The 17343-nt window shown below is 40.5% G+C and overlaps 1 protein-coding gene across 1 annotated transcript; it reads left to right on the top strand.

Annotated features, from left to right (window-relative positions):
* The first annotated feature begins 739 nt into the window (after positions 1-739).
* LOC137273707 (uncharacterized) lies at positions 740-17125 on the top strand. Its single transcript, XM_067806507.1, has 16 exons — positions 740-920; positions 1783-1997; positions 3332-3421; positions 3950-4073; positions 4926-5064; positions 5384-5477; positions 5713-5778; positions 6177-6319; positions 7448-7497; positions 9356-9470; positions 9952-10125; positions 14612-14753; positions 14967-15077; positions 15592-15646; positions 16044-16190; positions 16581-17125. Exons 1-16 carry the CDS (start codon positions 869-871, stop codon positions 17123-17125), a joined length of 2262 nt encoding a protein of 753 aa, XP_067662608.1. The 5' UTR covers positions 740-868.
* Positions 17126-17343: the final 218 nt, after the last annotated feature.

Here is a 17343-nt window from a genome sequence, read left to right as displayed (position 1 = left end):
GAAGACGCTTAAGTATTATATTATATTTCCATACATCGTACTAAGTTTGGAGTTGATTATGTTTCAACACATTATTCCAATGTGCAATTTCGTTGTGCAAACCGAATGACATATAACTGTACTCGATGACATTTTGGATATCCCTAAAAGAAAGTTTCACAACGTTTTAGGCAACATTACTCGTAAAAGGTCATTGTTGAATACACTTCATACAGAATATGCATCAATATGTGTTCTCCAGTTATTTGCAGATGAATACTTTTTAGGTAAATAAGAAATATGTTCAATTCAGAAACAGATTTCTTACCTAACTGCAGGCAGAATTACGGCTTCAACATATTTAACTTCTGTGACATTCATGTGCTACTCTTGATGGTTATGTATTCATGTAACTTATTTAAAATGAGATAGACAAAATGAAAATCGACACTATGTACATTTGACATCCACATGGTTTCTTACTTGTGTACTATTGGCCATGGGATACTAACTAAAGTACAACACTTGAGTCTCAACTCAAGTGAGATTACTAAACCAAACACACCTCTCGAACACAATAAAGAGTGATATTGCTCACACATAATAACCAAGCCTAAAGCTAGTTCTTTACAATGGTAACACTGACGGATTCTCTTTTTGTGCGTATACAGTTGCCAATTGATATCGATCTAGGCCAGGGTGTAGGTCGTGGCTCACTATGGAAAGTGAGTTGGGCTTATCCACCCACCGCGGGTAGTTCACAATGTGTAAACCACAGACACGGTCGACATTGAAGCGTAGAAAGGCGTGACTGCGTTAGACAGTTTGGAGCTATCAAAGCTACACCCTCGACGAATATGGAACATAAGTGAAATCCCGATTCCCGAAAATGAAAATTCTTATCCTGTTTATCCTGAGCCGGTTTGGATTGTGTCACGACAGTGAGTTGAAAAACTTTCTTATATGACGTTTATGGAGAGTGTTTTCCACGTCACTCTTGGTGTGCCAATGCTTGTCACTCTGCCCGAATGTAAAGAAGATTTACTGGTGACTCGTTCTATATATTCGTTGTTCATTGTCACCATTTGATTGTAATTAAAATGAAAGCTACAGTACTCTATCCATAAATCATACGAAATCGTGGCTACACTTATTGTACGATTGCGTGTATATTCCGACTATGTCATTAACACGTGGTAATGAATCACTTTAACCAGGTGATGACATCAGGTGCTCGCTAATCGTCATCATATTCTGCCCCTCTGGTGGCACTTGTTCTCAGTAGATATCACAGATACTATTCGGAGTGTCTCTAACTGTCAAATATTCTTTTGCACCATTTCAGCGAGTCACGCTTTCAAAAAACACACCACAGATGTTATTCATACAATCTGCCATCGTTCCCCATAACCTGTTCTGTTTATCAAGCTAGTGTTCAGCGGGGTGAGGAGGAACTGGTTCACCACTCCATTTAGTACGACTATATAGAAGGTGTAACTAGATGACAGTGGCCTAGACAGCAGCACAGACTAGTCTGGCCATGAAAAACCAGCTGACGTAACATAGTAGCAGCATTCCAGAAAATTCACGTAGAGGGACGCCAGATATTGGGAATCGATCCTATGACACCGATTTGACGAGCGAATGCTTTACCCACAAGGCCACCCAACCATCCCAAACAAATCTAATGATATTTGCCGGTAGAGAATTAACCACTCCACATACGGAGATACCGGAAAATTTCTACACAGGTTCATTTTATACCTGTTGGTAATACATGTATGTTGTATTAAAATCTTCCAGACACTGAAGCGTCCGTTGACATTTTGAAGCCACGTCCGGTGTTGAGAAGCTGTGCTCTCCCCAGGGAGTTTACAGTGACTGTAAGAACGCTCAATGACTCCGTCATACTCCAACTAATGGCAAGCTCGTCTGTGAAGTCTACAGTCCCAGTATATGTGTGTAGACAGGACAGAGGGAACCCAGTCATCGTCAGAGATACCGTGTTGGAGCTGGAAGTAATACTGGTTTTATAGCTCAGTCCTGTTTGTACAATGAATGTGTACTGCAAGTATATTGTTTAATAGTAGATACAAGCTCCGATGAATCTGAACGTATGTGTTACAGTACATCTTCATGACATAACGTTAACACGGATCAGTAAAGGCGAGCACATAGTTACCAGTGAATGAGTTGTAGTCAGCGTCGAAGAGATGGAACATATAACCAAATGTTTTACCAGACCATAATCAGACACCTAACTTTATTTCACACGCTGTTGTTTCACAAGACTTTCTAAATTTTTCAAAATGTCAAAAGTAATAAATGGATGAATACGGTATTCCTTTTCCTTGGTGAACGTTTTCCAAAAAAAGTGTTGCGTTGCATTTTAGAAATTGGGAAGTACAATACAAACACCCGTTAAGGATAACAACTGTTTTTATTTTATTTCGATGCTGATTCCGAAAAGAGCATGTTTTGGATAAAGTTTGTCAATATTGTTTCCCACAAAGATGTGATTTTAATTTAAGGGAATGTAAATTGGTTGAAAGTACAAGAATCTAACCCAGTATTGCTTTGGATAATGTTATCAAAGCAATTATCTTTTCAGTCATCTATTAAATGAGAATATGTTTCAGACAATGCAAAGGACTGGGGCGAATACCTACTGTCAACACATCTCTTAAACACTTCATTCAATCTTGGTGAAATAGATCTTCAGTCTTACGACTGATATAGTTGTATACCTTTTTGCATCTAAATAAACATTCATCGAAAAAGAAATTTTGAAGTATCCGTACATGTACACACCCGAGATTATGATATGAACTGAAGCGCGTATACGGACAATGATGACGGCTAGGCAGATCATGGGAAGGGATGGTATCTACTACTGGGGTGGCTACCGTAATATTCCATCACTGGACACAAGCATATGTTTTTGTTTTCTGTTTTGTGCAATGAAAGAGAACATATGACAACATGTATTTCCATGAGAGATAGCAGTATATTGGCAGTAACAGTAGTTCCACTGCTCACAAACTTTGAGTCAGTCAGTAAGTCAGTCAGTCTGTCAGTCGGGTTTCACGCCGCTTCTAGCAATATTCCATCAATATCACGGCGGTGGACAAAAGAAATGGACTTCACACATTGTTCCCACGTGGGTCTTCCGAGTAACGAGCAAACGTTTTAACAATTAGGACACTCCGACGATCCCCCAAAGTTTGAACAAGATGTAACCTAGAAAACCTGTACCTGTTTTGACTTGCTATCGACAGAGACTTGATATGTATACTCTTCCGTATGTACATTCACAAAGCTATCGGGTTGTAGTATTTTAACTTTCTTTCAGAGAACAGCCGAGTACCAAGATGTGACTCGTCTGTCCAACATGGAAGTATCCTGCGTCATGAAAGAGGACAATCAACCATATTATATATTTGTAAGTGTTGCCAATTTTCAAGTCAAGTTTAAAATAATAAATGGCTGTTGGTAAAGCTGGCATTAGGCGCCCACCATCATTAGGCATCGAAAGCCATCCCCTGTGTCAATCACAACCCTGTGTGAAAGGGGTTAACATTAACTGGCATTTGTTCAAAGCCTTCAATCTGTTTATAACAGCTTTGTGAAGCTCATTTCGACATTTGATGCTGCTGTGACAAGGTATATGACACATGTTTCAATCCACACTGCATTTAGCACAGATTTGTTATAGCTATCATAGCTATCATATCTTTACATAATGTAAAGAGCTTCTAAGTTTCTCTTTCTACAGAAGGGTTTCATTCTCACCTGAAATCATATCTGTGTAAACATTTTTGCATTTCGATGAACCTGATGAACCTGATGAACCTGGTGAACCTCATGCTGCATGTCGTTATACGCATGGATTACTAAAGGTCAGTTCTAACCCGAATCTCCACAGGTTGAATTGTATCACGGATGAATATCACTATTGTGTATTTTCCAGGAAGGCTTCCTCTTGTTCCCTGGTGAACGTATGTTTGAACTGAAGCCGACCAGATCAGCTTCTGGTGATATCAAATACACACTTACATCTCCAACAGTGCACATCAAACAGATCGATATTCGTGGTAAGGAGTTTCCTGACATGGCGAAAAATAACACATATTCGATAAATATTATGAAAAACAATACACATGTTTTTATGTTCTGACTGGAGCATATTCCTCCAAGCATGTCTTCCCATCTCATCGCTTGGCCTTCGAAAATAGAGAAAATCCTAGGAAAATCAGTTGTATTTTGTAGCTAGTGTAACTGTATTTTTAAAAAAACACTCCCAATCACAGCTGTCGATGATTGAACCTGTTTAAATTCGTCGAAGAGTTAGGTGGATGAGAGAAGCTTTCTTATCTAATTTGATCAATAAGTTCTTGGTTACTTTGAATTTCGCGACACAACCAAATGTATCTGCAGTACAGCACATGCAGGACTGGTTCTGAGCAAACTAAGAATCCTTACGTATGAGAACAGGTAACACTTTCCTGGCTAAGTAAGGAATTATGAAGAACAGATAACTTCAAGGTTAACACCTATAACAAAACGTATGATTAACATAAAGGTAAATATCCATCACATCAGACGCGGTCAACATAAATTAATATCTATCACAAATAGCATGATTAAAAAAATGTAAACACCCATCACAACAATCACGGTTAGCGCACATGTTAACACCTATCCCAAATGACATAATGACAGTCATGATTAACATAAAGGTAAACAACCATCACAACAAACACTGTGAACATAAAGGCTAACACCTATCACAAATGACATGATTAACATAAAGGTAAACACCTATCACAACAATCACTATTAGCATAAAGGTTAATACCTGAATCTAATGACATAAGCAAATGGTGGTGTTGTATGTCCAGGTCATGGTCGATCAAGGAATGGTCGTTCGGGGAATGGTCGTTCAGAGAATGGTCGTTCAGAGAATGGTCGTTCAAGGAACGCTCGGGAGAGGATGGCTTCACACTCTTTGAGGAAGAAGCGCCAGATTCAGTCTCCAATCTACGTTGACGTCATAGCAGTTATAGAGTTCTCAGTGTATAAAAGGTACTTAACTTCATCGGTATCTGTGCATCAAAGAAGAGTGCAAAGATTCATATTCCGTGGTCAATTGCTTTAACACTGTCACATTCTCAACATAGCGACAATTTCAAGAAAGCTCTAGATATTGCAATGACATTACGTGTTACTATTACGTTTAACGATGTCAAACCAATCCACGGTATCACGTCACAGTGTATTTCTGTTAGCAAAGCAACATGTTGAGGATGTTCATACGTATCTCTGTCACAATAATTATATAAATTAAGAAATCCTACAGTTGAATTTTTTTATGCCAATGCATATTCCGGTACTGGCTTCACAGATGGTTTGACAGAGCGACCCAGCCGACCCAAGCCTTAAAAGACCAGGAAACTAAACAAGGACTGAGGAGACACTTTGCACATCTTGTAAACGGGGTGAGGTTTCTTGCTGTACCTCCTAGGGACATTCCATGGATAGCATGGGTCCACCATCACAGATGCTTGTTGCAGAGGCCACCAAACCAATCGATCAGTAACCTTGTTTGATTTATATAGTTTGGCTGTATGGGACATAAAACATTCATGTCCACAGGGTTGAACTCTGGAAGAGTCGTATCATAAGACTTGGGTGTCATTTTAAATAATATGCATCTTTCCCTTTCCACACCAGGTAGATCTCCGTTATAAGGCGGCGTCCCCGTTATACAACATAAATCTGGTGGGGTATATCATTGAGGTAAGATATTCGCCTCCCGTTGCTTTCTTTTACAACTACGCAACACTTTTAATGAACACACGCTGGTATATCATAAGTAACGGTTAAATTTTGTACAGTTTTATTGTGGTTTAGTGTAACTGTATATTTGAAAACACACACCCAATCACAGCTGTCGATGATTCTGTATGCACTGTCAGTGGAATCTGAGTTGGTGCAGTATAACCTACCCAAAACAAAAGCTTGGAAAGCAACTGCTGATACGTCAATAAAGAAAAGGCACGCTTGATTTGCTTCAATTTGCGCACACAGAAGTCTGTTAGAGACAAATCTTCGATCACTCTTCCAAAGATATGGAGGTACATTTCCCCATGTATCATTTTAGTGTATGTACCATGGTACTCTATGTATCATTTAAGGATGAGTTGTCCCCAAAGCCGTTCCAAAACGCTATAGTTATTGAAACGAAGATAGAAGGCAACCAACTTCTGAAGGACATCATCAGCTGGAAGGCTGCTACAGCAGGGTTCCCTGGCAATGACCACGTTGTGGTGTTCACGGCGTAAGTTCCTCACTTATAAAGTATACTCGTGCATAAAAAAAGCACAACTATGTATTTTTACCAATTAATTTTGACTGAAATTGACTTCTACGGTACTACTTCTACCCTCGTTCAGAAATATAACCCTTATAATTCGATAGAGCAAGCATTTAGCATTTCAAAAACGAAAACATCCCTATAATTACCATATACTTTTATTAGGATATTTGCCTAAATTTAAACAGATGCTGTCTGTCCTAAAACAAATTACCTTATTTTGAAAAGTGAAAGTAATAATTGATTGTTATGTGGCCTATACATTCGTTATTTATTGTGAATGGATGAAAGTTTGTAGAATAAGATTTAAGAAAAGTTACAAAATGAAAAAATAGAGTTTAATATGCAGTAAACTTGCTTAACAAACGAAACAAACAGCTTTTCTAGCTGTAATTATCAGTATCCAACAAGGAGTAATACAGATTTATTCCAGGATCCTATTAATGTAGCCTTTAAACGTTTTTATCAATTAGCAATCTGAACTGTTGGTGAAAAGATCTGATTTACTGACATGTGTTCTTCCGAATTAGGCATAATTAATGTGTAAATGTCACCTTGGTATAAAACAGAATTGTTATTTTTAGTCAAAACATAACTTAACTGTGTTATCACAGCAGAGCAAGAGAGGAATTGTAATTTTGGGTAAAAATTCAGTTCCATTAAATTTTCATCAACAAAGAATAGGAAAGGTTATGGTGTTTGTACAACTGTCAATGGATAAAGTTTCTTCAGCTACTGGTTGATGAAATTGATGCCTATATCCTAACTTTTCTGTAACATCACATTTTGTTTTCACAATAGTCTGGTGCTTAATTACTGCACGGGTGTACATATCCACTGTATGCTTTGACTCGTTGACTCCATTGCTCTATAGGTCCGTTGGGACTGCATGAATCTCCCCAGTCATAGACTTAAACAACCTTCATTGTAGGTTAGCGGTTGACCTTGAATAAATAGATTGTTCATATTTCGCGGTTTTTCCAGATATCCAGTAATCAAAACTGGAAAATATTAAGGGAAGATTGAATTTTTCTGTGATCCTTTATTTCTTTTATCTCAGTATACATTAGATGGGCTGTGAATTTGTTTCAGGCTCGACCTATTTGATATAGATCAAGCCGGAGTCGAAACCGACCTGGCTGGTAAGTGTATCTTTATAATGCATCCGTTGATTTAGTAATTGAGAATCTAAATATTTAGACAAATAATGCGCACGCATTTCATAACACCTAGCGAAGGAATTCTTGTCATTCAATATATTGACCCTCCATATATAGAGTAGTATATTTTTGCTTTCATTTCTTTTTTCCTGTTTTATTTTCAACAACAACAAAATTAAAAACCTTGGAAACAGATATTTTTTTTCTGTTCGGTCGAGATATAGAATGGATAAGGATCTTTCAAACTGAAAATATACAGAAATTACAAAATGTGTGGCTCGTAATTTGAGCGATCTTTTCACAAGTTTTGGTACAACTTCTTTGATTGGTATTTTGAAGCTGGTGCGATGGAACCTCGCATCTACTGCAATAAAGTAGTTGTCTGTCCATGAGAACATGTTCGTCTGCAGGTTTTATATTTACTTTCCTGCGTGTCGTAAAGAGAATATTTCTAATACATGTATATGACGGAAGAGGGCAATCACTTTAATATACATGTATGCATGTTTCAATTTTTCATAATGCATTCTTAAAGGTCACATGCAACCAAAAAATCAAACATAATTAAAGCACCATTATCACTTATTCATGAAATATAACATACATTGCATCTTGTGAAAAAAAACAAGTAAACAAAATTGTAAGTGTACAATCCCGATTCAAAAGTGCAATATTTTGTACTTGGGCTTACTTCCCTCGAAATGAAGCCCTCGGCAGAACGAACCCAGTCATAGCGGGTGGGTGTGCACTCAAGTGTAACGACGGCTTCCGATTGGCTGTTCCATTTGCTGATACGCTGAAAGCTCATTGTGTGTACAGAAAGATGATCTGTTTGATGGGCATTTTAGAAGTATGGTGAGTCACAAGAAAGCAAGATTCTTTATGAATAACAGCTTCTTTTATTGTACTTGATGCGTCGTTTCAGTATGGTTTCATATACCGTTTTTATCATACACACTAGCAGAAGTTGTTATCCATAAAGAATGTATTTAGAGATGTTGCGTTTTGTAAACGTTCTCTGAATTTGCGCTCGATCCAATCACAGAGGAAATGGATGTAGTTTGTTTGCAACCAACAGATATAAAAACATCAAGTATCACACCTGTCTAATTACATAATGTGGCAGAGACATGACTCGTGTGCATGCGTCCTAAATGAATTTATTTTGCTTATGACGTTTAGCCTGAGAGGTGTTAAGTTCAAATTGCATGTGGTCAATGAGTGAAGCTGTGTATTGCATATTGTCTTTAGCAGACAGGCAGGCAGACATATAGGTGTCAATAAACCAGACATTGAGCTTTCTCTGTGACAGAGGCTGCTTACCAGAATCAACATTTTTTTATGTAACGAGTAGATTATTTACTTGTTTGTGTACACAACCAAGATTAGACTACTGCTCACGACCTCATACTCAGGACATGCATACTGTTTCAAGCTCCGCGAACCTATGCGTTATGGGCGCAGGGCAGCACAGCTGTTGAAACCACTTTTTTCCCAAGAGCGTGGGGAAATTTAGTGACTCGTTTGAACTCAGATTTCGCGGGCTCTTTTTTTCATAGCGTGATTTTTTTTCAACTTTAAAGTATGAATTGGCATTTTTTATTATTTGTCTCGGTAAGTGCATGCCGAAAGGTATCAGAATCTGCAAAGTTGTGTTTTACGTTGCGTGTGACCTTTACGATACACATGAAAACAGCTTTTGATATTCTTAAAATCTGATGATGGAGTAGCCTGGCTTGAACCCCATTTCCGGTTTTTCCCGCTGCAATAGTCGAAAATCAGGTGTAACTCCTGGTATGCGCTGATGTGACTCATTGCTCCCACTCCTGTATTGTTACAGGATACGCTGAAATAGGAGCAATATGTGAGTACCCGGAAGACAGCGTGTCAGCTGTGGAGTACACAGACAACCTGGTGGACGATATGCTCGTCACAACACACGAAATAGGACATGCGTAAGTAGATTACGATGACATATCGTCATTCTTGCATTGATCCATGAGTGGTTTAGAATCTGTCTTACGAGTCACGTAAGATGTACTATTAGGGCCCCAACACACGTAAGTCTATGATACACTAAACACTTGTGAAGGGTCGCAACGTTTGTGGATAGGGAACGGAACCTCTTGCATTCGCAATGGACGTGGATTCACAAAGCTCTTGTGAGCCTAAGATCTCGTAACTTTTCTCGTAGCATACGTACCTAGTTTAGTTTAGGTGTACGCCTTTTTTAGCAATATCACGACTTTTGACACCCGACATTGTACCCATGTGGTAGGGGAACCGAACTGCGCCTTCCGCGTGACAAGTGGATGCTTTAACTACTGAGCTACCCCGGTGCTCCTATATTGGGCAGGTATTTGTTACTTTTTCCCTCATCATCACAGATACCAGACAAGCATGTAAATGTAATAAACTTAAACTGGTATTTCGCAGGCTCGACTCCCTTCACGACGGAGACCGGAATACATGTAACTCTTCATACAATTACATTATGTCCGACAGCGGGTTCGGCGACTCCCACGATCTCGACAACAACAACTACTACTTCTTTTCAACGTGCTCGTTACGTTACATCCAAAACTTCATTGAATACATCCTAGCAAATGGGTTGGTATGAATTTCCTTGTCAGGTTTTTGAATAGAAGGCATAAACATGGTCGCTTACTTTCATGAGATTTCATGTTTTCGAAACTTGCGTTCCTTTTGCTGTTCAGTATAGTTTTGAAAATTGTATGAATGAACCAATCCCCGAAAAGCAGTGATGATACCAGGTGTTCGCGAATACTGATGGTACTCCGTCTTACCCTGGCTGGTTTATAACAGTATAAAGCACTGGTTAACTCCGGTATATCATAATGCATAGAGTATCCGTGTACATCCGGGTCTCCAGCTATAAAACGGGAATATGAGCCACAAGTCATTATCAAGTTGATGCTCAAAGAAAGCTGTGCTGTAACTATACAATAACAAGAGATTTTTTTTCAATGTAACCAAACGACCAGCATTCAATACACTGAACAGCAAAAGAAACGCAACTCCTGTTGTCAGGTTTGTAAATTGAGGACATAACCATGACCGCTTACTTTAATGAAACTTCATTATTTCGCTTTAGAGTATGAGATGAGAATGAGTGAGTGTGAGTTGGGTTTTATGCCGCTTTAATTTGTTGCAATATTGCAAGAATATCATACCAGAAATGGGCTTCCCACATTGTACCCATGTAAGAAATAAAACCTGGGCTTTCTGGGTGACGAAGGAACGCTTTAACTACCGGGCTATACATCGCCCCCTCAAATGCATGACCTATTGATCTATTAATCTGATGGGCACCCTTGAAGAGCAACCTCCTTGTGGCGGGTGTTGGGGCTCTTCACCCTGTGTGGACGCGGGGTCGATCAGGTTCACGGCACCCCATTGCTGGTTGTAAAAGGCGACCAAATTGGGCTACCTGTTTGCAGTGGGTTCATCCCTGTGTTGGCAAAGGAATGGAGTCTGGTGATTGAGGATGACGGGACAGACAATGGTGTTCAATAATCTAACACACCAATTTGACCCTAACTTTGCCTAGACTGGTGGTAGAATAGGCCCGATTCTACCAATCGGCTGGTCACGTCTTGCCCTGTGCATGGAAAGGTTATACAAAATTTGGTATTACATAACACTTTTCACATGTTCAAAATGCTAACTGATATTACCATTAAAACCATTCAGCTATGCAGACCCATCCACAGAAGGCGGTGGCTCTCAGGCCAATCTGGTGATGCTGATTTCTCGTATGTCTCCAATTCATTGTCACGGACCCTTAATCCGGTAGACACAGTATTTCCTGCCAAATTCACTGGCGTATAACACCCCCTTATCCTTGATCTTTGCAGCTTGGGGGTCCGCTGCATTATAATATCGTCCACGTTGACACTCCACGGTGGGTGGGGAAAGGGGGTGCTGAACCACAAGCCTTACGATATGGCTTCTCAACAACCCGGTTCAAAGTGAAGACACGTAGACTCCGACAATTCCTCATCTGATGAGAGTGAGCCATCCCGATATGACTACTGGTCACGTTTCTTGATCACTGAAGCTTGTGACACGTAACCTATACAACTGAACCCTTTCGCAATCTCTAAAGGCATCTCTGGTATCTGCGGAGAGGTTGCCAATGTCACTAAGCTCCGACCCAGCTCACTTCTGATAGAATGTACACGGACACAACAATCCTTAAATCCGCGAAAAATATAAGAATTTGTCAACATCGAGGTCTCAGTCTCAGCGCACTCGTGTGAAGGCGTACGGGATGTTCGATGCCTGTATGACATGACTGAAGAACAAATTGTCCGGGAGTTCTCACCGCAGGCTGTCACAGCCGTAAAACGATTCACTTTCCAGAAGGACAGTGTTGTTTAACCAACAAACACCCATCTCGTTTCGTTCGTACAAGCAAAGGTTCCTGAGTCGATTAAAGCTGGATAAAGCAGCACTAGTGTGGAGATGTACGTCCCCAATCCACTCCGGTGCTACAACTGCAACAAATTTGGACACGGATCCAAGTCCTGTCGTTCCTCTAATGTTTGCTACCGCTGAGGTGACAAACATGAGGGCAGAAGGGCAGTGACTTTACTAAGGAAGTGAAGTGCTCAAACTGCGGTGGCAACCATATGGCCTCTTCCAAGTCTTGTCCAGTGTGGCATTGTGAATCAGAGATCCTAAAGATCAAACATAAAGAAAACATCTCCTTTTGTGAAGCTAAGAAAAAGGTTGCAAGTTTAACCTTCCGCCATCTCCTACCCTTCTGCCGTCTCCCGTCTTTCTGATACTACTGCAACTATCTCGTGCCAGACCGATCTGACATGGGTCACATCTTCTCAGCCTATCTCAACCAAAACAAACCTCTGAATCACAAATACCAGAACCAACGCCAAAGCCTGAAACAGAAAGTGTGCGCCCGGAAAAGAAACAAAAGAAACTGCGGAAACTAAACCAGCTCGAGCAACTGCCAAACCTCTCCTTTAGAGGTCACCATCGAGGTCCATCACGCTTTTGGCCCTATGGATATGGAGGTTACTCCATCTACACCTAAAACTAATAAGAGTACTCTATGGTTTACACTATGTTCACTCTGTCTTCCTCCATGCTCAACTGTAAACCAATCAGATGTTCAAAACTTGTACGATCAGCTCCCAAAACCCTGCACAATCATGGGCAACATGAACTGTCATAACTGGGGGAGTACTGATACAAGCAACAAGGGAACAGTCCTTGAAGATTTTCTCTCAAACAAAGATTTATGCTTTTTCTACGATAGCTCAAACACGAATCTCCATCCTGCCACTGAAACTTTCTTTGTTCTCGATCTGTCATTTACAGATTCTAATCTTTTAAACGAGTTTGAACGGTCGGTGCATGATGACCTTTGTGAAAGCGACCACTTCCCAACAAGTCTTACTTCCAACAATCCCACGGATTAACTGCCCTCAACAAGGTGCAATGTTAGTAAGGCCTACTGACCTTTACTCCAAACCCTATGTTCCGAAAACCTCAAACCTGACAATTTCAGGAATGTTCCTGATCTCATGGAACTATTTTCGGACGTCCTAAATGCCATTGGAGACAAACCATTCCTAATTCCTCTGCAAACCCACACATAGGCAAATCATGGTTTGATACGAACTGCAAACAAGCTAGAAAAAATAAGAGGAAGGCAGAGAAATACGTCCGACAATATCCAACTGTGCATAACCTAAATGCCGTTAAAATGACAAATGCCGGGGCCAGACGTACCTTTAAACAAACTAAACACCGAAATTCTTCAAAGGCATTTAGAAGTTGGTGAGGTAATACAAGACACTATTATGGATGACAACTTCTTTATTTCTTTTAACACGACGTTTCAAGGCTAATTCTTGCCCCTTCGTCATCCACCTAAAATCCCAAACAACAGTTCCATCTTCACTGCCGAGGCCAAAGCTTTGACCTATATAAAACACCAGAACCTTCAGAAACTTTCATCGTATTTACAGATAATTTTCCTGCCTTCAAGCACTTCTAAAAGGTTATTTCAACTCACCCTATCATCCTGGACATTTAAGAACTTTACAACGACCTTCCTACTGACCAATGTGACATCGTCCTCTGCTTGCTGCCGGGTCAAATCGGCATAGCAGGTAACACAAAAGCCGATGCCACTGCTAAAGCAGCTCTTGACAAGCCGTTATCTCCACTTCTGATCCCGTACGGTGACTTCAAAAGTCACTATCAAAAGTTATACTCGTGACCTCATGGAAGAAATAACTCCATGGACTGAAGCCAACAATTGGTTATATCTACTTGGGTATAAGACGTAATGAAGTAGTTTTACGACGATGTCGTTTTGGCCACAGCCGTTTTGCTCATTACTATCTGCTGAAAACGGAGGGTGATGGACCTCCCATGTGTATCTCCCGCACTGAGGTGTTCACCATCAAGCATATTTTGTTTGAATGTGTGGACTTTTCAAATGCAAGGAACTCCCATTATGTTGCAAGACACCTGAAAGATCTGTTTTCCCGTGTGTGCGGACACCTATGTTACGTCTGATGGTTGTTGTAATTGTGTATGGATAAATACATTCTCTGACCATCACGTGATGTCACAAACATTAAGCACATTGTTCGAGTACCAGGTCAAACCAGTACCCAAGTCATCACTGATAATATGCGGTCATTCTGCCACACATTGCTCAGATTAAATATGCATTGACAGATAATTGACACTGGTTACCTCAGTCGTTAGTTTTGCATTTATATTATTGAAAACATGTCGGCTCTGTTCAAATAGCATGTAATAAATTAGGTATTCATAAAAGAGGATTCTTTTGGAAGGTAAGGACAATGTGTACATTATTAGGAGGGACTGAGTGTTGGCGCTGTCACCCTCGATCATCGGATCCTAGCGCAACTAAGGGAAGTAATAATGCATGCTGTATCATACACGCATTACACTAGGCTTCGTCGTTAGAGTCATCATAATGGCATTGTTTAATATTTGCCAATCTTTGACCACGAGAATGATTGTGATATATCCTACATTATGTCTGTCTCCATATCTGTATATTTTTCAGAGCAGATACCGGAAAGGAATGCTTACAGAAACCACTCGAGACGACGTCTGTGCCCGACATCACGGGGACGATGCCTGGACAGCTGTACGACGTCCACACGCAATGTGAAATGATGTATGGGCCGGGCTTCTTCATGAATTTAGTAAGAAAATGTTGAAAAATGTATCAGCGCAAACAGTGTTCCTGCTTAGTACACAGGTGTGAAAGCTGGAATGAGTGAATATAATTTGACGCCGCATCAACGATTTTGCAGATATTCGCGGCGTTGTGCGGAAACTGCTAATGATACTTATCACTGTTCAAAGTCTCACAATGACGTTAGATGTCCCATTCCCGATGAACGTAACATTTGCAGGATGTGGATATTGGTGGTATTGAAAACATATGCAAGAGAATGGCATGTGGCAAGGAAGAGTTTGAGGAATTCCACAACGCTGCCGATGGAACACCATGTGACAATAAAAAGGTACGTCATCTGTATCTGACCTCAGTCCATCTTGACACCGACACCTTGGCTACGGGGACCAGTGAATCTACGTTTATCTGTTGACCAGTGTAAGGTTTACACTACGACAATTACTATGGCCACTGTGACTACTACTACTACTACTACTACCACTACGACCACTACAACTACTACTTTTACTACTACTACTACTACTACTACTACTACTACTACTGCATCTACTAATATGTCTACTACTACGTCTACTCCTTCGACTACTCCGTTTAATACTACTACTACGACCACAACAACCATTACTTCTACTACGACTACTACTACTATCATAATATCCGTTTAAGTAAATACAACGATGATGTCGCGGTCAGTAAGGAAACAATGACAAAATGGCAATATCTCTCCCCTCCACCTCAACCTCCACCTCCACCCCAACCCCCGACAACCGTTTTGTCGTTTTTTCTTCGTGTAGATCTTAAACCTATTCGTACGTATGAACATGTTACACATGTAATTTCAGTGGTGTGTTGCTGGGGAGTGTGTTCTGTCTGTAGATGCACCGGAACAAAACAATCGTAAGTGTAGTACAGCAGATCATTATGCTTTTCTATGTCTACAGGAACGGTTGAGTAGCCTAGTGGTTAAAGCGTTCGCTCGTCAAGGTCCGGGGTCAGTTCCCTAAATGAGTGGTCACACATTGTGTTTTGGGAGGTAATGCACATGACATGCACTGTCATGCAGGAGGGGTCACTACTGTGTACCTAAATTTTAGGGAGATCATTTATATTGTACATACTTCTCCATTAAAATTATCATCATGTCCTTGGCCATAAATTATGAACGGTCCCTATTTTTGCATGAATATTTATATTGACATTTTCTGATTGTGTGCATGTGCGTGCATGCGCCTGTATTGAATGGTCAAGAATACTATCGATGAACGTTATTGTCCTCCTTGGGTACTATTTTCAGTCGACTGTCTCTATGGAGACCAGCCTGTCGTGTACCCGGAGAACAGGACCTGTGATGAGCTGATCAATGCGACACCAAGTAACTGCTACAGTAATGATTACTTCAGCGTCTGCTGTAGGACGTGCCTGGACAACAAGAGAAATGACGGTATCCCTTCTTTATTGTGATAGTTACCTCTATTTGTACAGAACGCGAGCTCCGAATTTTCACTTTAACTGACTTTAGTTATATTTGCAATTTACTAATGCACGCCAACATTTGATCAACAAAGATAACCTTGGTAACCTATGTTTGTGAAACTATTTTATCACTCAGGAAAATAGCTAGGGGAAACGACGTTCATTGTGGTTTTATTGACAAATCAGATGGTCGTGCCCAGCAAAAGGCAACCGACACGTCTTGTGAACGAAAGATGACACGATGATCAGGGACCACCCAGGCTTCATTCCTGTTTCGACAAACGAATATGGCAAGCACTATAATCATGAAGATTGTAATTGCAAACATATAAATATCTGAATATTGTATCTGTTGCAGAATGTCCCTATGGCGACAATACCTTAACTGAGCCGTGCGCATCTAGTAGTTGTGCCATTTCCGATTCCGAGTACAGAATGAGGTGTTGTGACACTTGTGGCATTTCTTCCACAACTACAACTTCAGCGACAACCACAACTACACCAACTACTATCACAACAACATCGACTACCCCAATTACTACTACTGCAACTACTACCACATCTATGACTACTAGTACCACAACTACAACGAATGCACCAACATCCACCACGACAACATCCACTATGGCTATAACAACCAAACCAACTACTACCACAACGGCTACACCAAAACCTACTACGGACACAGCATCACTTACGTCAACCACTCGTTCAAGAAGTGTGTCAAGTGCGTCTACAGTCACCTCAGCACCAGCAACTGCAACCTCACCTTCTGCTGACACAACCGCCTCTCCTCCCAGTGGTGAGTTTAGATATCCAGAATTATTATGTGATAAGATCTACCCAGCTGAAAATGGGTACCTCGTAACCGTGAAAGCCACAATAACTCGATGCTTCAAGTAGGCAGCAGGAGTTGTTCGATCCCCGGGGAGTTGAGATTGAAAATACGAGTGCCGTTGTGCTGAACACCCAATGATCGAGGGAAAACAACGCGCCTTTGAACAGTTGAACTGGATATCGGCGCTATACAGATAATAGCATCTTGACGTAAGGGGTGACCAACTTGAAGATCTTTAAGACCTTTTCATTCTCTGATTTGTTTCTCCCAGACTTGATTAATT

This window comes from Haliotis asinina, chromosome 2, assembly GCF_037392515.1.
Source record: "Haliotis asinina isolate JCU_RB_2024 chromosome 2, JCU_Hal_asi_v2, whole genome shotgun sequence".
NCBI lineage: Eukaryota > Metazoa > Mollusca > Gastropoda > Lepetellida > Haliotidae > Haliotis > Haliotis asinina.
Note: the sequence above shows the minus strand (reverse complement) of the source record. Positions and strands in the feature narration are given on the sequence as shown.